At 39.5% G+C, this 27401-nt stretch overlaps 1 protein-coding gene and 1 long non-coding RNA gene across 3 annotated transcripts in view; one reads left to right on the top strand and one right to left on the bottom strand.

The window, feature by feature from the left end:
• The window catches only part of LOC140712043 (uncharacterized), an 89917-nt gene that overhangs the window by 58176 nt on the left and 4340 nt on the right, over positions 1–27401 (top strand). The gene's annotated exons all lie outside the window — the stretch shown is intronic.
• BDNF (brain derived neurotrophic factor) overlaps positions 5659–27401 on the bottom strand; it is a 50701-nt gene continuing 28958 nt past the window's right edge. For both annotated transcript variants that reach the window (XM_008003712.3, XM_008003703.3), the window contains exon 2: positions 5659–9233. In XM_008003712.3, coding sequence (XP_008001903.1) covers positions 8469–9212 — 744 coding nt within the window. In that variant the 5' untranslated portion in view covers positions 9213–9233 and the 3' untranslated portion in view covers positions 5659–8468. The remainder of the gene's footprint in view (positions 9234–27401) is intronic.

Raw genomic sequence — 27401 nt, 5'->3', positions numbered from 1 at the left:
TGAGATGTGATCTCTTCCAGGATTCTGAATATAAGAAAAAAGTCTCTGAAGTGTGTACTAGATGAGCCCAGCTTATTACCAGTCAGCAGAGTGACTACCAAGAGTTCGTAAACACTTTCTGAGGCTTTTTCATGGGTCCATAACTTTCCTAAGTGCTTTATATGTATTACCTAATTTAATTATCACAAAATCCCATGAGGTAAGCAGGAATATTTTTACCTGTCCTTTGCAGGTGAGGAAATGGAGGCACAGAGAAGTTAAGTGACTTGCCTACAGTCACACAGCTCTTGTAGCAGAGTTGGGATTCAGACTCCACTCTTCACTGTATTATGTGCCCCCTGAGAGGTGAGACATTGGATCCCAGAGGAAGCAGAGCTCTGAGGTCATCAGGAAGGGAAGTAGGGCATGAAGTGGGAGCAGAGGTGGATTGAACAAAAACATAGATTTCTCAGAGATTCAGGCAAAAAGGACTCAAGGCCAGGAATAAACCAAAGTTGGATTGCTGAAATGAGGAGTTTCAAACCCTGGCATGCCAGTGAGGTTTGTCTCCTAAGCTAGCTAAAGCTCCACTCAGAATGACCTCTTTACCATTCTGAAATATCTGCTGTTCCTTTGAGGAAATCTGCTGCTGAATGTGGTGTTGCTGTGATTTGTTATGAGACACTTTTGTTCTCAAGGCCATCCTCTCAAGAGGAGGAATTATCCAGAGTGCTCGGGGGTGGTGGTGAAGCAGGCTGGGAGCTGTACATCCTTGGTGAATTTATAAAGCCCCAAAGAACAGAGATGCAAACCCATTTCATTCAGAGAGCTCTATAAACAGTGACTCTACAGGATGCTAATTCAGCAGTTTCATTCAGAGTTTCCTGACTCTGCAACTTGGCAAAACACAAGGAATCTCTCCTTGCCAGGCACCATGTCATACAGTTGAATGAGTGACATAAAACAAAGGTAAATGCATTGCCTGGCTTTGAAAGTAAGGTTAGAGCCCGGTAGAAAGTTTGCATCTTGAAGAATATTTGGGCACCTTCCCCAAGGTATTTTCTGCCTGCTTGTCAGATAGTTGGTAATAATTTTATAGTTGCATATGAAGTAGAAACATTCCTTGGGTCACATCCTCCCCAACCACCACACTAACTCGAGGTGCCTCCTGCTTTTAATCTTGTGGCAAGTGCCAAGAAATAAGGACACCAACTATGGAGGGAGGCAGGCGATGCACAGTGAATTATCTCAGAATGCATCCCAGCCTTTAAGTGCTTCAGAAACCTCTTTAATCTCTTTTAATGGCAAATAATAAAGTAGGAAGAATGAAATTGTAGTCTTAAAACTGAAATTTACCTCCAAGACCATCCTCTTGGGAGATTCCCCCAAGTTCAGCCTCTTCCTCTGACAGAGGGCATGGAGGCTCAGATACTGGAAAGGGTTGGCCAACCTAACAATTGAACTACCAAGATACCTGGCTCTCCAAGGTAGGCTTGTTAGAATTCAGGCTTCCATATTGCCTAATGGATTGGACACCCTCCTGTCCATCCCAGAAACAGAAAAATCTTCTAATGCAATTTGCAGTGTAAAATGTGCAGGAGTGTGCACACACACATACGCATACACACAGAGATGGGAATAGCTATGTTGAGGTCCTCATTTTCAGAAACCAGTTCCTACAATATGGAAAAGCTTTGCCACAAAGTCTGGGGAAGCCCTTTGAATGTATAATCTGGTCATTCTGGAGGTATGAACCTAGATTTCCTCAGCTGGATGTTAATATCTGATTAATTCAGGATGCTGATTTAATTTGTGACCTATAAAACGCTCTTTCACAGAGAATGGGCTGTGTTGGCATATGCAGAGCCCAGCTCCCCAGATGGAATAATCTTTTCCTTATTAATTTGCTGTATGTTGCTTCTCATTTCTCACAGTCATTCCAAATGTGTTACAAATGACTACATGCTCTGGGTCCTGAATCCACTACTGCTGTTGCTTTGAAAGGAAAGAAAAAAAAAATTGTTGAATATGAATGGCACTGGGCTTTCCTGGCTCATATTTGCGTGCTCACTTTCAAACCATCGTGCACTCTTCTCTTACAACACTAAGCATTGCTCCACCTGCGAGCACCCATCACTTTTGCGTTGTTTAGGAAATGTAAACATAGATGGTTTGATGTTTTCAGGGCCAAGAAAAGAGGTAGTGACATGATTGGGATCAGATCTCAAAGTTCCAAATTCTTGGGATGTGCCATCTTCCTATTATCTAGAACATGTGAAAGGCTGTTTAATCCCCTTAGTCGAATGATCCTCAAATTTGAGTGGGCACAGAATCACCTAGACGGGTTGTTAAAACTCAGATTGTTGTCCTCTACCCCCAGAGCTTCTTATTTAGTAAGTCTGGGATGGGAACTGAGAATTTGCATTTGTAACAAGTTCCCAGAGATGCAGATGCTGGTTGCAGTCCACACTTTGAGATCATTGCATGAGTCTAACTGGAGGAGAGTGTGGGTACTGTTATCTCCAAGTAAACACTGCTTGGTATCTGTTGGAGAAGGTCTCTGCTGGGTAAGGTTTCTGTTTTATGTCTTTTTCCTCTTTCCTTCCTGATATGCACCAAATCCCAGCTTAGCAACTATTTTTTAAATGTTAGGGCTCAATGGAGAATGCAGCTTGACTAAATAAATTTAAATGTGTACTGCAGTACTTGATATGGATTTTTTCAAATTGTGAGCACTTAAGCCAGACGAAAATATTTCCCCTGGGTTCAGACATTCTATGCAGACCAGCCCCTGGTTTCTAAGGAACCATTTGAAATAGAATACAGTACCAAAGTGCAGAGCTGCAGAAGCATCTTTATGTCCTTTCTAAATGTAGAACATACACCTCAAGCTCAGGATTTCAACTAACATTTTTTGGTCATTTACAGACTTGAGACAAGTCTGTCATTAACTACAACATTGTGTGTGAGGCTTTTTTCAGGACAGATAGGCTTATTTTTCTAAAGGAAAGGACTTTTGTTTTGCCAGATATAAAATAGCAGTTCACACTTAAATGCAAAGGTCTTGTTTATTGTTTGTGTGGTGAGGTTTAATTGGAAGGCCTGCTCTTTACAATTCCATGGTACTGACGTTACCAAGCACACAGGATTGTTCTTAGAAAAGCAAATGCCAGGCTAAAGAGCTCCTAATCTGGTGCTCTGTGCCTTGTAAATAATTAGGGGGTGGGGGTGAGGTAAAGGCCTATAGAAATCCTACAGAGTGCCACAGAAATGGGTCTTCTCGATGATAATGTGTAAGGTCACAGTATTTTTTCTGTTAATATTTAAACATAGTCTTCAAGTAATTTACTGGAAATAATCACTTACTAAAAAGGACTTTGCCTTTTATTCCCTACAAATAATTCAAATGGTGGCCAGAATTGAGAGAATGGATGATCATACTCACAAGGCTGGGGATAGACATGCAGGCAGGGTGTTTATTAGAAGGAATGTCCATAAACGTGGGCTGGTTTGGAGTGGCTTCACCCACTCTAGTTGCTAAGTTTAGCTATTAGGTGGGGAGTTCACCAACCACCAGTTAGTTCAATGTAACCAACAAAAGTCAGATTCCCAACCATTACCCCCGATTGTCCCCAAACCAAGCAGCCAACCAACCTTTAAAACCACAGTTTAAAAACCCACAGCTAAAAGGATGGCCTGTGTTCCATCAAACACTAATTTTGCTGGTCAACATTTTGAGGTTGGATCAAATCTGTGAATGGCTTTTTGCAAGCTAAACACTTCATCTTCCTAAATTTATGTACACATATATTGTTTTTTATCCCAATTAAGTCTTTACTTAACAATGGTTTGTCAAAATATGCAGCCATTTCCACTTTAACTTATAGACCAGGCTTGATGTTAGAACATGAGGGAGACATGTATGTTTTACAATAAGCTTAAACTTTAACACTACTGGGGGTGCTGGCTGAACTGAGGCAATGCCTGAAGCCATTTGTTGCAGTTCAAAAAGTGTTTGACATTTTATCCAGATCTAGAAGTCACTTAAATGAATGAGGAACAATTTAACACTGACCCATTCTAAGATTTAGTCCAGGTTCTCATTCGGAACTGTCTTATTATTCATAGAATTAGTCCAGCTCATAAAAAGATTTCATAGACACAGCTAATCACCACAGAGGCTTATCAGTATGGTGAAAAACAACAGATCAAAGCAATGATCTGAGTTATTTCCAGGCATCTTAATAATTAAACAAGTTTAACTGCTTACTCAATGAATGCAGTACACATTGGTTACTCCTATTAACTCCAAGTTGGATAATTTAGTAGATGTCTCTATTTTGGTTTTTTCTCCAACCTCATCTTCTAATGAAAACTTTCAGTCATGTTTACCAAACTCGTTTAACTTCAAGTAATTTGGATGTCATGTTTAATTTTTACTTTTTTTACTCAACCATTTAAAAAATATTTTGATCCTCTGACTATGAAAATTGGTCAAGCCTGAAGTTTATCAAAGTTCTAATTCCATGGCTAGGCTGTCATGACTGGCAGTCAAGGGCTTCTCTTAGAGTTTAGAGTACTTTTCAAGTTCACTGGACAGATTAGGATAGAGTAATTCATCTCATTCGATCTGTTTTTCCGTATACACAACACAAGTCAATGTTTGTTATGACTTTCCTGATCCTTATTTATAAGACAATACAAGAGGAAACCATGTGTGTATGTTTAGAAATAGAAATGATACATTGCACAGATATAGTTCACCACGTTATGGGATGGGTTGTCAGTGTTCAAATGGGGAGGCTGAAGAGTAAGAACAGATGCTTTTTTTCCTTAATGGCCCTTTCTCTGATTTAAAATCCTTCCATTTATTTCCCTAAGATTTAGTGATAACTTTAAACACTTTAACTAAATTACCCAGCGGCTTGGCAGCCATCACGAAGACAAATCCTTTTAGAAATCCTAGCAATCTGTTAGATTGTGGGTACTATGATATAAAATCTGTGTGCTCCACGTACAAAAATTAAATCAGTGCTATGGATACAAATACATACTGCAAATGGCACCATTGCTAAACTGTGAGTATGTGACCTGTCTCCAAATATTGAATTTCTTTTTCTTTTTCCAGTACTTGACTTTCTAAATTTGGGCCAATTTATTCTCATTATCCCTAAGTAAACCTACTTTGATTTTTTTTTAACAGTTATTTTATAATCAGATAGAGCCAGCCAGCCAGCCGTGATTCATGGATCCTGATGTTGCTAGGATACATGGTTTGGTATCTGATGAAAGTATATCACTTCAAAGGGGTAAAACTTTCAAGTGTCCGAGAAAATGACACTCCCATCTTACAACATGGAAGACAGATCCAATCCTACAACTTCTCAGAAGCTCACAGACTGCAGGATTGGCCTCCCAGGCTTTCAAATAAGTATCCTCTCTGGAGGGCTGTTTAATTGCTAAAACTAGTCAGATTAGTCTTAAAGCAAGGAACACACGTATTTATAATAAAACACGTTTTCATGTTTGTTTTACAGTAAAGAGAAAAAAACCCAGAACCCCCAGATTTTATGTACTTTGAAAATATATTTAAAAACATTAAAAATTCTATATTTAAAACATATATTATATGTTAATTAGTACACTTAAATAGAACTTGTATTTACAATAGGCTTCTGATGCGGTTAAGTTTTAATGCCAATTTTTTTCAATAACATAATTATATAAATATACTAAAATACAATAAATACTGTTTTTTGTTTTACATGGTGAATAATATCTTTACCATAGAGAGAACAAGGCCACAGACATTTACTTACATTTTCAATGGGAATCACCATAAAAAAGCAACAGGCCTGCTGCCATGCATGAAACACTTCTGCCACAAAGAGACCACAGCAAGACTTTAAAAAACAAAACAGAACAAGAACGAACACAACAGAGAGAGATTTTAACAAAATAAATCTTAGGTCAACATAAACCATCAAGCATGTGACTGTGATGTATCTTATTGGGTAAAGAGCCACTGACCACACAATTGCTGGATGTGTCTCCTATGAAACCACTTAACAGATCTGGCCCTTGCAATCCTTTAAGATTGTGATGGGGGTTTGTTTTAAATTCGTCCCTCGAAAGGAAGATGCATAAAGTTAACATACAGCAGATATTCCAAGAATTCCTTACATATTAAAAATAATTACAAAAATAATATTTTCAAATAACACAAAACAAACCTATACTACGTAAAGTCTTCCTTCTCAAAGAGGTATTCAGATGGTACTGTGAAAGACAGACTAGCTCTAAAAGAAAGATCGAACAAATTGTAATTCTTTGCTGATGGTATCTTCATTCCTGGGTCATGGTGAGCATCCTCTTTTGCTTATCCCTCACCCTACTAAGATGCAGCAATTGCTTGGGGCTTTCTGATACTTAAGGACGCTGGTCCAAGTGGTGATCACTAACATTTTCAGGTGTGAAATGGGCTGAATGGGCTTAGAGCACTAGTTTTCAGTGGGGATCCATTTTTCCAAGAACCACTATTTCAGCCTCCCAACTTGACTTCTAACCCAAAATGGCAGAGGTGAGGCAGGGACCCTCTCCATGAACAGACAGGATGGGAAGAAGGTTGCTGTGGCCTTCACTGGGGAGCAAAATTTTGTCAGCTCTGTCCTGGCCTCTTCCATTGAGCAAGGCACCTTCAAGTCTTGGTGTTCTGAATGTCCAGACACCTTCCCGAAGTCTTGTCTCTGGACAAGATTTCCTATGGGTCCCCTTGATCATTCGGCCTGAGTTTGGGGTTTCTTTTCCTGTTCCCTTTCCCCTTACCAAAAGTTCTCAAAAGATAAACCCTGGTTTCCTCAAGTCTAGTTTCAAAGCAATAAGTGTTCAGGTAGCAAACATCTTCTATCTTATTGCATTAATCTCATGATCACAAATGCCACTTTTGGCTCCCAACCTGCTCCAGGCTAATCCAATTTTATGCAAAATTATCCAGAGGTGGGATGGAGGGCATAAGTCGGCTTGAGTGTGGTCCTCCAGTCGAGAACCTCTTGAGCACAGTTAGATAATGTAGGCACTTAAAGCACGAGGTCCAAGCAGCTTGACACATGTCATTCCAGAGCCACCTCTGAAGGGTCCTTCAGAGGCCTTCCTTTTGGAATGTCTCAAATACCATGCCCCACCTCCACCTAGACCTTGGGATGGCCACTCAGAAATTCCTCCCGCACTGCTGGTAAATGCTATGCCAGCTCCACATAGCCTCCATTTGGCTGTTCAGTCTCATGTCACTGGCAGTGTGGATTCCTGTTCTGATCTAGGTGTTCCTGGGTTGATACAGGGCTCTACCTTTTGCTTGCAAGACATTGTTAAGCCTTACCATGAGTTTTTTTTTAAGCTTTACCATGATTTACGCAAATGTTTACTCCTTGTAAAAAATAATCTTCATTTTGGGGTTATTTTTTGTTGTTTTCTGTTCTAAAAAAAAAAAAATCACTGTTCTCCATGCTTATACTATGAGTGTGTCATGATGTGACACGATGTGTCCACTTGTTCACAGCAGTGGTAACATATTTCAGAGCGCGCAACTAATTTTTCTTCCTTAAAAACAAAACAAGGAGGAGACCAGAGGGGGAGGGGGGGAAAGAATGTGTTCTGAGCAAACATAAGTCCTTCCGTCAAAAGCAGCTTACTCTGACCAATGCCCAAAGAATGAGCCGGGCCTGGGAGGTGCATCACGGGATGTGGAGTGTGAGCATTTTTTGTTCAGTTGCCTTAATTTTTATTCACTTTCCAGTCATCTGATTGATATTGCAGACATCTTCACAACATACAAATGTATCTTTTATCAACCAGAATACATATTGAAGGAATTCTTTCCCCATCTCTACTCCCTGTGGGAACTAAAAAACAAAACAAACAAACAAAAAATAAAACACAAAACAAACAAAAATATACCCCTCCCATCCCCCATCCCCTAAGCCAGTAAAGCAATGACAACAGCACCTTGACATTGTTTTAATTCCAACGCTATCAGAAGTTAAAAGCAGTAAAACAGATATAGTACTAACAAGAACAAAGATACTTACTGTCTAAAATGTAAACGGAATGTTTTGGTTCAAATTTTTGTTGTGTGTGTGTGTGTGTCTGTTTTCTGAAAGAGGACAGTTTATTATCAATTCACAATTAAAGCAGCATGCAATTTATTATTTTTTTTTAAACTTTTTATGTTTTCAATTCTTGGCAACGGCAACAAACCACAACATTATCAAGGAATGTAATGCAGACTTTTTAAAGTTGTGCGCAAATGACTGTTTCCCTTCTGGTCATGGACATGTCCAATAAATAGATTGTAGAACCACTGTACTGTATAAACTTCATTTATACATGCAGTTCATAAAATTATTTTTTTCTTAACTGAATAATTTACCCTGTTATGTATATATACAAATAGATAATTTTTGTCTCAATATAATCTATACAACATAAATCCACTATCTTCCCCTTTTAATGGTCAATGTACATACACAAGAAGTGTCTATCCTTATGAATCGCCAGCCAATTCTCTTTTTGCTATCCATGGTAAGGGCCCGCACATACGACTGGGTAGTTCGGCACTGGGAGTTCCAATGCCTTTTGTCTATGCCCCTGCAGCCTTCTTTTGTGTAACCCATGGGATTGCACTTGGTCTCGTAGAAGTATTGCTTCAGTTGGCCTTTCGATACAGGGACCTTTTCAAGGACTGTGACCGTCCCGCCCGACATGTCCACTGCAGTCTTTTTGTCTGCCGCTGTTACCCACTCGCTAATACTGTCACACACGCTCAGCTCCCCTCGGCGGGCAGGGTCAGAGTGGCGCCGGACCCTCATGGACATGTTTGCAGCATCCAGGTAATTTTTGTATTCCTCCAGCAGAAAGAGAAGAGGAGGCTCCAAAGGCACTTGACTACTGAGCATCACCCTGGACGTGTACAAGTCTGCGTCCTTATTGTTTTCTTCATTGGGCCGAACTTTCTGGTCCTCATCCAACAGCTCTTCTATCACGTGTTCAAAAGTGTCAGCCAATGATGTCAGGCCTCTTGAACCTGCCTTGGGCCCATTCACGCTCTCCAGAGTCCCATGGGTCCGCACACCTGGGTAGGCCAAGCCACCTTGTCCTCGGATGTTTGCTTCTTTCATGGGGGCAGCCTTCATGCAACCAAAGTATGAAATAACCATAGTAAGGAAAAGGATGGTCATCACTCTTCTCACCTGGTGGAACTGTAGGGAGAAAGCAGAAACAAGACAAAAAACTGGTTAGGGCTTTCTTTCACTGGGATGCCATGTGGCCCATCTGATTGCAATTCCAGGCCATTCTGCAGGGTCAAGGTTTTTTTATGTCTTGGTGATAAACTCCAGCTGCACCAGACACAAATCAATGTCAGTAGCGTGCTGTATGTGGTTTAATATAAACCAGAGACGTGCAGTGTTTCCCCAAGATCTAGCATATAAATCTGAGATTAGAGAGCTTCTAAGCAAGTGCAAAAATTGTGGCTTCAGGTTCTCCTTCCTCCCACTTTAGCAGCTTTGTAAGTTTAATTTTTAATGATCTCTGTTCATGCTGTCACAAGAAACACAAAATGTTACTAAGCAACAACTGCAAATGTAATAGTAATTTTTTTCAAGTTAGCAACATGGTCCTTTGCAGGAATGTGTGACAGGAACAGCAGCGGCCTGAGGGGTCTGATGGGCCTTTCTAGCTATGTGATGTCTAGGCATGAATAGCACAATAAAACAGCAGTTGGGGAACTATAAGGAGCCTTTAAATTGACTTTTCTTTTTCTCTTCCCACAGAGATACTCTATTATAGCAAAGAAGAAAGATAATTTCATTGAGCCATCCTGTTTTACAGATAAGGAAACCAAAGGCCATAGAAGACTTGCCTCATGTCATGAAGAAAGTTTATGTTAGAACTCAGGGCTCCCAATTCCACTGTTCTTTATTCTACACCTGGGTGGTCACAACTGAAAATGTTTTGCTTATTTCTAAACAGAAATCATTTTTGACATGTTCATTTTAATGATGTGTCTATGCCTGGGGCTGATATCATGAAAACAATGTGTCTGGTAAGGAGAAAACTGAAAAAGTCAGCATTAAAAAGGCATTTAAGTCAATTTCAAATGCTTCCCATATGCATACTCCACTTTATGTCCTCCAATTCTCTAAAACCCTTCACTCCTTGGCTTTTTCTGGCTAATACACATATCTAGCTAAGAAAGCTCAACTTTTCTTTTTACTGGAGAAGTGGTCCTGTGTGTGTGTGTGTGTGTTTGTGTGTGTGTGTGTGGGTGTGTGCTCTGAGTTTCTCCTACTTTTAAAAAGCTGAGTGGTATTTTACACATTTTGGACTAGGCAGCTAGTGCTGCTTTTTCTGCTTTTGAAGTTTCCTGGGAAGTCCCTTAAAAGCATACCACAAAATTAATCTCTTCCTGTTTGCCAGAGGGTTGCTCTACTCTAAATTTGGCTCTACCTCTACAAGCATGCTCTAGGAAGCCAATTAAAATGGATGAACAAGCAAAATGAAAACATACCTATGAACCAACCCAAGGGTACCGTCAGGTGGTGAAGGACTTCAGAATCACTTACCTGAAGTATTGTGTCTCTCAGCAGCAAAGAGTAGCATTCCCAGCCCTGACACTAATTTTATTCCTACTTCTCAGTTCTGAGGCATGGACTTACAAAAAGACACATCATGCAATGACTGTCATGCTATCCAAATAAGTAGGAAAAGGAACTGTTTCTGCCCATGAAGTTTTATTGAATTCAAAGGCAACCTACCTCCAGTCAATAGGTCAGAATGCAGAAATGGCTGAAAACTCTGGTATTGAAAAGCAAATATTCTCCACTTTTGTAAGAAATAACATTTTCAACCACTAAGAGACTTTATTACCATCCCTAAACACACAAAAAAATTTATTTTAGATTTACTCTCACTTTGCACGAATAGCAAACATGCTTAGAACTGCTTAGATTGCACAATGTTCTCAGATTAGGAAGGGCAAATTCGTTTGAATAAAATACAGATGTCTGTTCTGCTAATAACTAAATCTTTGTGAATGTTCTGAGTCCTGTACCATCAGAGAAATAGATCCTCCATGGGGGTTTCTATTTCTGGTAGATGGTACTTACACCACTGAATGAAAAAAGCTTTCTCCTAATATTCCCAGTCCAAACAAAAACAACCCAAGGGGCACCTCTTATTTAGGTCAACAAAAGGTTGCAAATTTGGAATACTTTAGCCATCTACGTCACACTGGTAGAGACTTTCTGTGATCAGCTATTTTTTAATACCATATTTAATCAAATCTAAGATACCATCATTGTGAAACACAACATTTTACATACCACTAAGAAAGCAAAAATGCAGCCTGGGTGACAAGAGTGAAACTCCATCTCAAAAAAATAAAAATAAAAAAGAATTAATGAACTATAGTGTAATACACATTTACTAAGTGCCCACACTAACTACTTAAAAATGGTCCAAAGTACTGAGGCATCTTAAGCTGTTGGAAAATTGTTTTGTTATCACCACTACAGTAATGAGTCTTTGAATGATACCATTTTCTATACTTGGCTTCTAGTTTATTCTGCCTTTCACTGATCTTATCTTTTTATTAATAACTTTTTTATGAGAAAAATAAGTAATGCTTTCTATGTTGTTTTCTCAGTTCCACAAGCAAATATTTCAGAGGGAAAATTGGCATCTGAGTAAATATTACTTGGCTTTCATTCTGAAGCCCAAACATGGGCATTCCTCAAGCTGAGCATCTGCATAGAATTAGGAATTAATAAAATGGTAACAAAGTCCAACCCCACATTGCAAGCCCTGCTCTCTGAGTGGCACTTCTGCAATTCTGTCTACTCACTTGCAAGGCCTTGAAGTCAAATGGGTGCGACACCAAACTCAATACTTTTTGTCACAACAGTGGTATCTCCTACCTTTTCTGTTTCTAACAATGGTTTCCTGATATTTTGGGCAACCCAGGCATAGGACAGAAATCTTGGAATCAAGTTTGATAATATATTTCCTGTATAGCCTTCCAATCTAGTCAGTAAAGATGTCCTGTTAATTTTTCCTTTAAAATATTTCTCCTGGCCATCCCTTTTTATCCATCCCACTGCCACCATCTTGGCTCAGCCCTCACCACCTCATTTTGTGACCACAACATCTCCATGCTGTATCAGACACTCTTTCTGCTCCATTCAACTCTGATGACCACTTCCTGGCTAACCACTCTCATATTATTATTCTCTTACACAAAAACTGGCAATGGCTTTTTTGTTCTATCTGCTCAAATCTAATGTCTTCTCTCTGATATTCAACACTCTCCAAAATCTGCCCTCACCCTTCTTAGCTAACTTTCTCAAACTACTCAATGCTTTATCACTTCCAGTCTGATAAGGACAGAGTCCTTAGAGTGCCATACACATTACTGCCTCCTGACTTATTCTATTCTTCTGACAAACTTTTCTCTCTCCCCCTCACTCGCTGCCTAAATCTTGCTTATCCTTCATAATCCAGTTCAAACATCAAATCATGCATGCCCCTTTTTCTAATTACTCCAGCATACACTGCCTTCCTTCCCTAAAATTCCACATCTTGCGTAGTACTTGATTCCCTTCTCACTTGTTTTTTTGTTTGTTTTGTTTGTTTTGTTTTTTGTTTTTTCCTGAGACAGAGTCTTGCTCTGTTGCCCAGGCTGGAGTGCAATGGTGTGATCTCGGCTCACTGCATTCTCCGCCTCCTGGGTTCAAGCAATTCTCCTGCCTCAATCTCCCACCTAGCTGGGATTACAGGCACCCACCAAAATGCCTGGCTAATTTTTGTGTTTTTAGTAGACATGGGGTTTCACCATGTTGGCCAGGCTGGCCTGCTCACTTGTTAATTGTTAACCATATTTGCTCATTCTGGTCAGTCTTCAGCTGGAAGATAAGTTCTTTGAGGGAATGGATCATGTCTGAGCCCCCAAAATGCTTAACTGAGAAAAATGTAATAGCAGTACTCAGTAAAAACTTACGTATAGGTTTATTAAACTAAGAGAAAAGACAGTTTGAATATAATTTTTGTAAGAAGGCTTTTCATTTGGAAAGATCAGTGAACTCATTGAAATTCTTAGGTAAATACAGGCTGTGCTAACCCCAAATTATAAACTCTAAGGCAGCAGTCCCAACCTTTTTGGCATCAGGAACCAGTTTTGTGGAAGACAATTTTTCCACGGTCTGGGGGTAGCAGGGGGGATGGTTTTGGGATGAAACAGTTCCACCTTAGATCATCAATTAAATTCTCATAAGGAGTTGGGTTCTCATAAGAAGCATGCAACCTAGATCCCTTGTATGTGCAGTTCACAATAGGGCTCACGCTCCTAAGAGAATCTAATGCCACTGCTTATCTGAAAGAAGACAAGAGCTCAGATGGCAATGCTTGCTCGCCCACCGCTCACTTCCTACTGTGCAGCCTGGTTCCTAACAGGCCAGGGACTGGTAACAATCCATGGCCTGGGGGTTGGGGACCCCTGCTCTAAGGAATTTGACAGATGGCAATTATCAGCCACAACCAACTTCTTGAGTTCCTTTAATGGGATAAAACTTTACTTGAATAATTAAAAAGCAGATAACACTACCACATACTAACTGTCCTATTATTTCCTGTGTAGCTCTGTTTCTAACAGATCAATAAGAGACTTGGGAAGTAATCAGTAATAGTAATAATAATAGCAAAATTTGTAGTTTTCAGCCTTTTAATTTCCTACTATTCTGCTGAGCTTTCAATGAGTAATTTTATATACTGTATTAGGAAATAATCAAAGATTAAACAACAGCTTCCAGGACAATTTTCATTTTCAGCCTTCGGATGACTCTTTATCACACATAAGATAAAGAGGCTGTGCAGTATTGCTAAGTAGATTATATATTTATTTATACTTAATAAATTCATTGATGCTGTCTAATTCTGCTTTAAGGCTTACAACCATTAATTCAACCACATCTATAAAATGCTAGGAAGGCTTTCTTAGCCCCACTCTCAGGAAATTCAATATAGTACATAAAACTAAAAAGAAAATCAATGAAGTAGATATCAAGTTTAGCTTTAATCATGACTCACAAGTCTTAGACATTTCACTGAAGGAATGTCCATAACAACATGCTCTTTTACTCTTGCTGTAGTCATAACTTACATTTGTCTCAGAGACTACAGAACATTCACAGGCATCATCTAATTTGATTTTTACAAGGAGACAGGATGGGTATTATTATCCCTATTACATAGATGAGGCAATTATGCGTCAGAGAGGTTAGGTAACCTGCCAAATGCCGTAAAGCTAACAGGTTACCTGTCTCCTGAACCAAGCTTTTACCATCAGGATGTGCTGCCAGTTTTAGAATATCAGCCACAGAGAAGAGAGTGGCTATGACAACGAAGGAGCTTACAAAATGTGGACACAGTTTTCTGCAGCTATGTGTGTCCTGGAACCCAACTTTCTAAAGGGAGTGCCATTAAGATACCACTTTGTAGGGCTGGATTAATCATGACCAAGATCCTTCAACTTTAAGGCTTGATTACTTCAATGGATGAAATTTCAGACAATGTGATCTTTCTCTAAGAGAGAATTACAAAAATTTTAGCATGTTAGGACTAAGTTTCTATGACCAAAGCTGGGAAAACAAACAATAGTACAGATAATTCAGGCATACAGAAAAGAAAAAAAAAAGTCTTGTTTGTTCCCAGCCCCTTTGGGTTTTATCTGTGAGCATGTAATCAGAGAAAACACAGTTTAAAGATATGGCTGCTCATTTTAGACAGTCCTATAAAGATAATGGTAATGCTGAAGAAGTTATTAATATTTCATTCCTAACATATATGATACAAACGATTAAGAGTTGACCTTAATGAAATCTTGCAAATCAATATTTAAAAATCTTTAATTTGCATCCAGTTGACTACATCCATATGTTAGGCTTCCTTTTGTTCATTCATTCATCACACATGAAGTCTACTTTCCAGTCTTATGGTCTAGGAGGGAGGTAGGATATATGTAATATGTAACTAGAATATAAAGGTAGAAATGACCTAGAAAAAGTACAGATAAAATTTTATAAAGAGAAAGAAGTTACTTCCAGTTAGGGAATAAAGGAATACATTGTCAAGAAGTTTGCAAAGGGCCAGGTGCAGTGGCTCACACTTGTAATCCCAACATTTTGGGAGGCCGAGGTGGGAGGATCGCTTGAGCCCAGGAATTCAACATCAGCCTGGGCAACACAGTGAGACCAGGTCTCTACGAAAACTTAAAAATTAGTCAGATGTGGTGGTGCACAACTGTAGTCCCAGCTACCTGGGAGGCTGAGGTGGGAGGATCACTTGAGTCCAAGAAGTTGAGGCTGCAGTGAGCCATGATCATGTCACTGCACTTCAGCTTGGGCAACAGACTCTATCTCAAAAATAAATAAATAAATAAATAAATAAATAAATAAATAAATAAGAAGATTGTAAAGAGTCTGAATGTACCCTACAGTGGGTGAATGGCAGCTTAATGAATGGCAGGAAGGTGGGAGGGCATAGAGTAAATGTCTGGAGAGAAGAGTATGGAATGGGAACAGTGAAAAATAAGACTGAATGACTGCCAGATTTTGAAAGCCTCTGGGGATGCCAAAGAGTTTGGATGTTGCCATATGGGTGCCAAAGAGCCAATGAGAGTTTCTGAGCATGGGAATTCTGCAAGAAGACCAGTTTATCATCATGTGAAGGAAGACCTGAAAAAAATGATACACTAGAAGAAAATAATTGGCTGACTTTACTCTTAGTGACTATGGAGCTTTAAAAACAAATATTAAGTAGTTACTTAAATGTGGGGTTAAAGGCCTGGCTATATATTTTTAATTAATCCATTTATTTATTTATAAGCTGAAGTGAGTTGCAAAAAGAGAAGTGGTCGAGAGAATGTGCAGAGCTGAGCAGTAACCATCAGTAACATCTGGGTTGGCAGAAAGAACAAGATAGAGAAAAACGGAGGAAAGGTGGTACCACAAACTGATTCCAATTATAATTACAAAGAATTTTGATTACATTGCTCAGTACTTTTAATTCAAATATCTCCAAACACTTTGCAAATATTAACTAATTAAGACTCAGAAGACCCTAGAGATGTAGGTAACTATAATTATCCCCATTTGGTACAGGAGGAGAGAGGACAAGAGTTTTTAATCAACTAATCTACTCACTGTGGTTCCCTTGATAGAACAAGTTCAGAACCCCAGATTCCAAAGGAAACTAGGCCTTAAACTATAGGGACTGGTTTGTTTCATTCCTCTATATTATTTCCACATTATTTTCCCATCATATATGTATTGCTTAGCCAAGAAGACTAAAACAAGAAAACACCATCACAACAAAAACCACCCACACATTCCTCAAAGAAAATAATTAGCCATTGAAATCTATAAATAAAATGAAAAAAAAAAAGTAGTGGTCATCACAGATACTCACCTACTTATCCGGATGGCCATTCAGGTGAAATTAATAAATATTTTAGTAAATGATATCTGAAAATGCAGATATTCCAAAGCTTTGCAGCTACCTTTAAAAATATAGTTTTTAGCCATAATGTAGCTTATGTCTGAGAACATCCAAATACATGTCCTACAAAACACAGTCCTTCATACCACAGTATACTCTAAGTCCCTGGTATGTCTGTGGTGTTGATTGATACTTGCAGACATCACTTAAACTCACTAAGAGTTTCAGAGAAATTGCTGATTCTTAATTCATACCTGAAGTGATACCAACACGTAACTACCATAAGAAAAAATGTATAATTTCCAGAGTCTTTAATTTGATGGATAAATTTATATGCATCTTTGTTAGAAAGCACCATAGCTCTGACCCTCTGTTACTTCCCACTACACCCCTACTCCCCATCTCTGAAAATATAAGGATTTTTTTTTATTGGCAGATGCTCTACCTTTCTTCAAGAGTAAATTTAAAATGCCTGTGTTACAAAGACATTTGTTTTTGCTTGATAAAGAGCAAAGGATAAGGATTGACATTGGATATTCTCCTCTGAATAAGCAACTAGAACAATTTGTACAGTACCATGTACAAACTAAGTACTCAATTCTCCTTGTGCTAGAAATATTTGTAAAGTATTTAGGGAAGTGCAATTAAACTAAGAGCAGTAAGTCTTAAGGTAAATTGAAATTTTGTCATTAATTTTGGAATAAACAATAAAAAATGCCCGGCACAAGGGCCAGAACTGGGCAGAGAACATCCCATCTGGCCTCCTGACCCCAGGCACTTAGTGCTTCCATCAAGAGAAACAAGTTACTTCCAGTTAGGGAATAAAGGAATGCATCATCAAGAAGGTTGCAAAGGGCCAGATGCATTGGCTCACATTTGTAATCCCAACACTTTGGGAGGCCGAGGCGGGAGGATCACTAGAGCCCAGGAATTCAAGATCAACCTGGGCAACACAGTGAGACCATGTCTCTACAAAAACTTAAAAATTAAAAAAAAAAAAAAGGTGTGGTGCACACCTGTAGTATCAGCTACTTGGGAGGCTGAGATAGGAGGATTACTTGAGTCTAAGAAGTGGAGACTACAGTGAGTGACTGATCATGCCACTGAACTCCAGCCTGGGCGACAGAGACACTGTTGCCCTAGGAACACAACTGTTTCTCTGTAACCAATGAAGGTTCCTGATAGCTAGAGTCACCCAGAATTCACAGTCACATCGAACCTTGCCCTCATCCTCTGCCTCCTTGTCACAGACAACACTGCACGAATAGTACACATCTCCAGTCTATAACAAAGAAGTCTTAGCATCAAGCATACTCAAGCCACTTGCATAGCAAATGAGGTCATCTGAAAATACTTTTAAAGGTTATTTAAAAAAAAAAAAAAAAAGTTTTACATTTACAGGACCCAAATGGCAGTTGACATTCCATGTAAAAGTTTAACTTCTTCAATTAGGATTCTGTTTTCTTTTTTTTTTTTTTTTTTTTTGAGGCGGAGTCTCGCTCTGTTGCCCAGGCTGGAGTGCAGTGGCCAGATCTCGGCTCACTGCAAGCTCCGCCTCCCGGGTTTACGCCATTCTCCTGCCTCAGCCTCCTGAGTAGCTGGGACTACAGGCGCCCGCCACCTCGCCCAGCTAGTTTTTTGTATTTTTTAGTAGAGATGGGGTTTCACTGTGTTAGCCAGGATGGTCTCGATCTCCTGACCTCGTGATCCGCCCGTCTCGGCCTCCCAAAGTGCTGGGATTACAGGCTTGAGCCACCGCGCCCGGCCGGATTCTGTTTTTTTTAGAATTTCAGGTGGGATCCACTACAATTCACTGAAGTTTAGATTTAACAATGTTCTATCTATTATGTTATTGGAAACCATATAATATTTACCAAATTCCCATACATGGTAGACAGTGACATTAATTAAGAAGATAATTTCCAATTTGTTCCATGAAGTTTCAGTGACCCACTCTGTAATAAAGAACCTGGAGAGGGAGGTTCCAAGATGGCCGAATAGGAACAGCTCCAGTCTGCAGCCCCCAGAGTGAGTGACGCAGAAGACGGGTGATTTCTGCATTTCCAACTGAGGTACCAGGTTCATCTCACTGGGGCTTGTCGGACAGTGGGTGCAGCCCATGGAGCATGAGTCGAAGCAGGGCGGGGCATCACCTCACCCGGGAAGTGCAAGGGGTTGGGGAATTCCCTTTCTTAGCCAAGGAAAGCCATGACCAATGGTACCTGGAAAATTGGGACACTCCCACCCTAATACTGCGCTTTTCCAGTGGTCTTAGCAAACGGCACACCAGGAGTTATATCTCGCGCCTGGCTTGGAGGGTCCCACGCCTATGGAGCCTGGCTCACTGCTAGCACAGCAGTCTGAGATCGAACTGCAAGGCAGCAGCAAGGCTGGGGGAGGGGCGTCCGCCATTGCTGAGGCTTAAGTAGATAAAGCAGCCAGGAAGCTCGAACTGGGTGGTGCCCACTGCAGCTCAAGGTGGCCTGCCTGCCTCTGTAGACTCCACCTCTGGGGGCAGGGTATAGCTGAACAAAAGGCAGCAGAAACTTCTGCAGACATAAACATCCCTGTCTGACAGCTTTTAAGAGAGTAGTGGTCCTCCCAGCATGGAGTTTGAGACCTGAGAACGGGCAGTGTGCCTCCTCAAGTGAGTTCCTGACCCCCGAGTAGCCTAACTGGGAGGCAACTCCCAGTAGAGGCCAACTGACACCTCATACGGCCTGGTGCCCCTCTGAGATGAAGCTTCCAGAGGAAGGATCAGGAAGCAACATTTGCCGTTCTACAATATTTGCTGTTCTGCAGCCTCTGCTGGTGATACCCAGGCAGACAGGGTCTGGAGTGGACCTCAAGCAAACTCCAACAGACCAGCAGTGGAGGGTCCTGACTGTTAGAAGGAAAACTAACAAACACAAAGGACATCCACATCAAAACCCCATCTGTACGTCACCATCATCAAAGACCAAAGGTAGATAAAACCACAAAGATGGGGAGAAACCAGAGCAGAAAAGCTGAAAATTCTAAAAATCAGAGTGCCTCTTCTCCTCCAAAGGAATGCAGCTCCTCACCAGCAATGGAACAAAGCTGGATGGAGAATGATTTTCACAAGTTGAGAGAAGAAGGCTTCAGATGATCGCTAATAACAAACTCCTCCAAGCTAAAGGAGAATGTTCGAACCCATTGCAAAGAAGCTAAAAACCTTGAAAAAACATTAGACAAATGGCTAGCTAGAATAAACAGCATAGAGACGACCTTAAATGACCTGATGGAACTGAAAACCATAGCACGAGAATTACGTGATGCATGCACAAGCTTCAGTAGCTGATTCAATCAAGTGGAAGAAAAGGTATCAGTGATTGAAGATCAAATGAATGAAATGAAGCAAGAAGAGAAGTTTAGAGAAAAAAGAGTAAAAAGAAATGAACAAAGCCTCCAAGAAATATGGGACTACATGAAAAGACCAAATCTACATCTGACTGGTGTACCTGAAAGTGATGAGGAGAATGGAACCAAGCTGGAAAACACTCTTCAGGGTATTATCCATGAGAACTTCCCCAACCTAGCAAGGCAGGCCAGCATTCAAATTCAGGATACACAGAGAATGCCACAAAGATACTCCTTGAAAAGAGTAACTCCAAGACACATAATTGTCAGATTCAGCAAAGTTGAAATGAAGGAAAAAATGTTAAAGGCAGTGAGGGAGAAAGGTCAGGTTACCCACAAAGGGAAGCCCATCAGACTAACGGCATCTCTTGGCAGAAACTCTACAAGTCAGAAGAGAATGGGGGCCAATAGCTGACATTCTTAAATAAAAGAATTTTCAACCCAGAATTTCATATCCAGCCAAACTAAGATTCAGAAGTGAAGGAGAAATGAAATCCTTTACAGACAAGCAAATGCTGAGAGATTTTGTCACCACCAGGCCTGCCTTACAAGAGCTCCTGAAGGAAGCATTAAACATGGAAAGGAACAACTGGTACCAGCCACTGCAAAAACATGCCAAATTGTAAAGACCATCAATGCTAGGAAGAAACTGCATCAACTAAGAGGCAAAATAACCAACTAACATCATAATGACAGGATCAAATTGACACATAACAATATTAACCCTAAATGTAAATGGGTTAAATGTTCCAATTAAAAGACACAGACTGGCAAATTGGATAAAGAGTCAAGACCCATCAGTGTGCTGTATTCAGGAGACCCATCTCACGTGCAGAGACACACATAGGCTCAAAATAAAGGGATGGAGGAAGATCTACCAAGCAAATGGAAAACACAAAAAAGCAGGGGTTGCAATCCTAGTCTCTGATAAAACAGACTTTAAACCAACAAAGATCAAAAGAGACAAAGAAGGCCATTACATAATGGTAAAGGGATCAATTCAACAAGAAGAGCTAACTATCCTAAATATATATGCACCCAATACAGCATCCAGATTCATAAAGCAAGTCCTTGGAGACCTACGAAGAGACTTAGACTCCCACACAATAATAATGGGAGACTTTAACACCCCACTGTCAACATTAGACAGATCAACGAGACAGAAAATTAAAAAAGATATCTAGGAACTGAACTCAGCTCTGCACCCAGGTGACCTAATAGACATCTACAGAACTCTCCACTCCAAATCAACAGAATATACATTCTTCTCAGCACCACATCGCACTTATTCCAAAAATTGATGACATAGTTGGAAGTAAAGCACTCCTCAGCAAATATAAAAGGACAGAAATTATAACAAACTGTCTCTCAGACCACAGTGCAATCGAACTAGAACTCAGTATTAAGAAACTCACTCAGAACCACTCAACTACATGGAAACTGAGCAACCTGCTCCTTAATGACTACTGGGTAAATAACAAAATGAAAGCAGAAATAAAGATGTTCTTTGAAACCAATCAGAACAAAGACACAACATACCAGAATCTCTGGGACACATTTAAAGCAGTGTGTAGAGGGAAATTTATAGCACTAAATGCCCACAAGAGAAAGCAGGAAAGATCTAAAATCGACACCCTAACATCACAATTAAAATAACTAGAGAAGCAAGAGCAAACACATTCAAAAGCTAGCAGAAGACAAGAAATAACTAAGATCAGAGCAGAACTGAAGGAGATAGAGACACAAAAAACCCTCCAAAAAAATCAATGAATCCAGGAGGTGGTTTTTTGAAAAGATCAACAAAATTGATAGACTGCTAGCAAGTCTAATAAAGAAGAAAAGAGAGAAGAATCAAATAGATGCAATAAAAAATGACAAAGGAGATATCACCACCGATCCCACAAAAATACAAACTACCATCAGAGAATACTATAAACACCTCTATGCAAATAAACTAGAAAATCTAGAAGAAATGGATAAATTCCTGGACACATACACACTCCCAAGACCAAACCAGGAAGAAGTTGAATCTCTGAGTAGACCAATAACAAGCTCTGAAATGGAGGCAATAATTAATAGCCTACCAACCAAAAAAAGTCCAGGACCAGATGGATTCACAGCCTAATTCTACCAGAGATACAAGGGAGGAGCTGGTACCATTCCTTCTGAAACTATTCCTATCAATAGAAAAAGAAGGAATCCTCCCTAACTCATTTTATGAGGCCAGCATCATCCTGATACCAAAGCCTGGCAGAGACACAACAAAAAAAGAGAATTTCAGGCCAGTATCCCTGATGAACACTGATGCAAAAATCCTCAATAAAATACTGGTAAACTGAATGCAGCAGCACATCAAAAAGCTTGTCCACCACGATCAAGTTGGCGTCATCCCCGGGATGCAAGGCTGGTTCAACATACGCAAATCAATAAACGTAATCCAGCATATAAACAGAATCTAAGACAAAAACCACATAATTATCTCAATAGATGCAGAAAAGGCCTTCAACAAAATTCAACAGCCCTTCCTGCTAAAAACTCTCAATAAATTCGGTATTGATGGAACATCTCTGAAAATAATAAGAGGTATTTATAACAAACCCACAGTCAATATCATACTGAATGGGCAAAAACTGGTAGCATTCCCTTTGAAAACTGGCACAAGACAGGGATGCCCTCTCTCAACACTCCTATTCGACATAGTGTTGGAAGTTCTGGCTAGGGCAATCAGGGAAGAGAAAGAAATAAAGGGTATTCAATTAGGAAAAGAGGAAGTCAAATTGTCCCTGTTTGCAGATGACATGAGTGTATAGTTAGAAAACCCCATTGTCTCAGCCCAAAATCTCCTTCAGCTGATAAGCAACTTCAGCTAAGTCTCAGGATACAAAATCAATGTGCGAAAATCACAAGCATTCTCATACACCAATAACAGACAAACAGCCAAATCATGAGTGAACTCCCATTCACAATAGCTTCAAAGAGAATAAAATACCTAGGACTCCAACTTACAAGGGATGTGAAGGACCTCTTCAAGGAGAGCTACAAACCACTGCTCAGCGAAATAAAACAGGACACAAACAAATGGAAGAACATTCCATCCTCATGGATAGAAAGAATCAATATCATGAAAATGGCCATACTGCCCAAGGTAATTTATAGATTCAATACTATCCCCATCAAGCTACCAATGACTTTCTTCACAGAATTTGAAAAAACGACTTTAAAGTTCATATGGAACCAAAAAAGAGCCCGCATTGCCAAGACAATCCTAAGCCAAAAGAACAAAGCTGGAGGCATCACGCTACCTGACTTCAAACTATACTACAAGGCTACAGTAACCAAAACAGCATGGTACTGGTACCAAAACAGAGATATAGACCAATGGAACAGAACAGAGCCCTCAGAAATAATACCACACATCTACAGCCATCTGATCTTTGACAAACCTGACAAAAACAAGAAATGGGGAAAGGATTCCCTATTTAATAAATGGTGCTGGGAAAACTGGCTAGCCATATGTAGAAAGCTGAAACTGGATCCCTTCCTTACACCTTATACACAAATTAATTCAAGATGAAATAAAGACTTAAATGTTAGTCCTAAAACCATAAAAACCCTAGAAGAAAACTTAAGCAATATCATTCAGGACTTAGGCATGGGCAAGGACTTCATGACTAAAACACCAAAAGCAATGGCAATAAAAGCCAAAATTGACAAATGGGATCTAATTAAACTAAAGAGCTTCTGCACAGAAAAAGAAACTACCATCAGAGTGAGCAGGCAACCTAAAGAATGGGAGAAAATGTTTACAATCTACCCATCTGACAAAGGGCTAATATCCAGATTCTACAAAGACCTTAAAAAAATTTACAAGAAAAAATCAAACCACCCCATGAAAAAGTGGGCAAAGGATATGAACAGACACTTCTCAAACGAAGACATTTATGCAGCCGACAGACACATGAAAAAAAACTCATCATCACTGGCCATCAGAGAAATGCAAATCAAAACCACAATGAGATACCATCTCATGCCAGTTAGAATGGTGATTATTTAAAAGTCAGGAAACAACAGCTGCTGGAGAGGATATGGAGAAATAGGAACACTTTTACACTGTTGGGGGGACTGTAAACTAGTTCAACCATTCTGGAACACAGTGTGGCGATTCCTCAAGGATCTAGAAGTAGAAATACCATTTGACCCAGCCATCCCATTACTGAGTATATACCCAAAGGATCATAAATCATGCTGCTATAAAGACACATGCACATGTATGTTTATTGCGGCATTATTCACAATAGCAAAGACTTGGAACCAACCCCAATGTCCATCAATGACAGACTGGATTAAGAAAATATGGCACATATACACCATGGAATACTATGCAGCCATAAAAAAGGATGAGTTTGTGTCCTTTGTAGGGACATGGATGCATCTGGAAACCATCATTTTCAGCAAACTATCACAAGAACAGAAAACCAAACACCGCATGTTCTCACTCATAGGTGGGAACTGAACAATAAGAACACTTGGACACAGGGAGGGGAACATCAGACACCGGGGCCTGTTGTAGGGTGGAGGTAGGGGGAGGGATAGCATTAGGAGATATCTCTAATGTAAATGACAAGTTAATGGATGCAGCACACCAACATGGCACATGTATACATATGTAACAAACCTGCAAATTGTACACATGTACCCTAGAACTTAAAGTATAATAATAAAAAAAAAGAACCTGGAGAAATTATCAAGTAAGCATCATATTTAATGAATTTAACTATGGTGGAATTGTGGGAAAAAGTTTCCTGTACAGGGATGATGACTCTGGAAATGGTGCGGACAGAGATAGAAAAACAAATGTCATTGTAACACAGGTATTTAAATTGTATTTAAATATACAGACTTTTGAATTTATAGAAAATTTTCAAGTATGAAATTGTTTTTATGCAACCTAAAAGTCTCAAAGTTCAAATAATTTTTTGAGTGTTACATTTATAAATTGTGTATTAATGCAATTCAAATTTATTCCTAAAAATATTTTAACTAAAGGAGAAACTCATGGGGCCTGAGATTAGAGTTTTAGGAAATGTACATATGGGATAAACTTACATAGGCTGAAATTAAGTGAAACCTTGCTTCTCAATGTTGAGATGGATTAGCCATTTTAACATAAAGTAGAAGCTTCTAAGAAATGCAGAATCTCAACTTCCCTACCCTCATTCCACCTACCCCACCCACTCAATCAGATCCTGCATTTCAATAAGATTTATTTAGTGCAATAACTTTTTTACTTATCAAAGTTGAGAAGCACTAGACTAAATGATAAAGAGAAAAGAGGCTGCTTAGGATAGGGAAATAAAAGGTTAAAGTTAACTTAAGTATTATGATACTTTCTTAGCGTGTCATACAGTTACCTGTCATCTTTCCTCATCAGTTCAACTTGTTTTATGGGGATGTTTATGTGGGAAAATATCTTTGCTTTTGTAATTTTACTTAAGTAAAATCTGGGCTCCTTTTATGTCAACTAGCTTTTCCACTATTGTTGTTATGATAAGTACAGGCTACTTATAAACATGATTAGTTCAATGAGAACTTTTAGAGTATTGCTGACCTAAATCTGGACATCTACACAATCATTAATTCTTACCAAAATGCTACAAGGCAATATAAGCATAATTAGCCTCCCTGATCCCTGAACATAGCCTAGTATCATTCACTCAATCAGAATCATACTGGAAATGATATGACCAACTATGGCAGGTAGTAGATGTCCAGTCACACTACTATTGCTTTTAGCCAGATGTCTCTGGTCCTTGTGAGTTCCTTTAGTCCTATATGGTGAAATAGCAACAGAGAGAACCAACTCACTCACTCAAGGCAGATTTCTTATTTCTAGATTTGTCCTGAAACCAACAGATCCAGCTCTCTCTTTAAATACCATGAAATTTAAACAAACAATACTCACAAAATAAAACAGCAGCAGCAGCAGCAACAACAATGAAATCTTAAAATAGTAAATATAAGTTTCAAGCATCGAAACCCCCTCTCCAACCAAAATCTCTCTTCTTCAATAAAGTTCCCAGGAGGAACCCAATTTCTAGATTGGTATCCAATATTTGGGATCATTTGATTCAAGACTGAAGTACTTAAAATGGCTTTTAAAGAAGGAAAAAAGGTTAGATTTCCAGAGAAAAGTGTAACATTTTTTAAGTTGAACATTATGAGGGATTTGATGGGGGCAGCTTTGCAAGTAGAACTGGAGACTGGTCCACCGTTTAGCCTTTTTACAAAAGACTGCAAAGGTTGTTTGTTTCCAAACACCAAGAAGTCACCAAGTTCACCAGTCCAAACGCAAATGACTCACACTAGGAACCCTAATAGTGCTGCTATTTGCAAAGGGGTGGGGCTGAGATGACGCAGGACCCTATTTTCCCAGGTGGCATCTTAAGTATGGTTGATTCTACCTTCAGCCCTACATTGAAAAGTACAGTGTAAACACAGCTAAGGGACCGCCTCCTTCAAATTACACACAAGGCACACCTACTTATAGGAGATGTTGGGAAAGCCAGGTGGGGCTTTGTCTTTCAAGTCCCTGCATCCAAGAATAAGCATGCTCTGTACCAAAAAAAAAAAGAAAAGAAAAGAAAAAAAAGAAAAAAAAGCAAGGGTGATGCAACTGCATTCATTGTCCCTAAATGGAGAACATGCACTAACTCTCAGATCCAAGGATAAAGGGAATCCCCCTTTAAGAAAAGACGTTGGCATTATGTGGGGATTGGGAGCATGCCAGAACAACCACACTTTTTTACAAAAGAGAGAGAGAGAAAAAAAGTTAAGACCCATCTGTCTTATTTCAGTCTCTTTCTTCAGAACTGACAACTTTAATCAACAGGTTACTTTCAGAGTATTGCTGGACATCTTGACTTTCTGCCATGAAATGCTATGGGAATTCTGACAGTTGAGAGCCAACACCCCACTAGACACCAGAGCTGCATAACCACGCTTTTAATAGACCCCAGAGCTGTGGTGACGGCATGCCCTTCCCAGTTTTTCCACAGATGGTGCTCCTGAAATTTTCCATAGTCAGTGTATTCCTGTGGTTAATTAGTTATCTGAGCAATTTCCATTGTAGAAAGAGTATCTCTACATAATTAAACCCATCTTAGGACCAAACTGCTGGGCTTCAATGTCATTAATTCAGAAAGGCTAAAATGAAAATGAGATGAATAATTCTCACCTGCTGAAGGGACTGCACTAGATTAGATCCTATCCTCTGAAATACATAAAACATTAAATTTAGAAAAACGAGAGGTGAAAACAGGTGGTGGAAGAAACTGGAAAGGTAAGTTGCCTCTAGAGACCAAAAAATAACACTCTTTTTCAAACTATTATCAAGAAATCTTGGGGGAAAGATAAAATTAGCAAGAGAAGGTTAATAGCTCTCTGTTACTCACCTTTTATGAAACCATTTTCAGGGATCAGTTTGTTAAATTCCACTG

This window comes from Chlorocebus sabaeus, chromosome 1 (genome assembly GCF_047675955.1).
Source record: "Chlorocebus sabaeus isolate Y175 chromosome 1, mChlSab1.0.hap1, whole genome shotgun sequence".
Taxonomy (NCBI): domain Eukaryota; kingdom Metazoa; phylum Chordata; class Mammalia; order Primates; family Cercopithecidae; genus Chlorocebus; species Chlorocebus sabaeus.
Note: the sequence above shows the minus strand (reverse complement) of the source record. Positions and strands in the feature narration are given on the sequence as shown.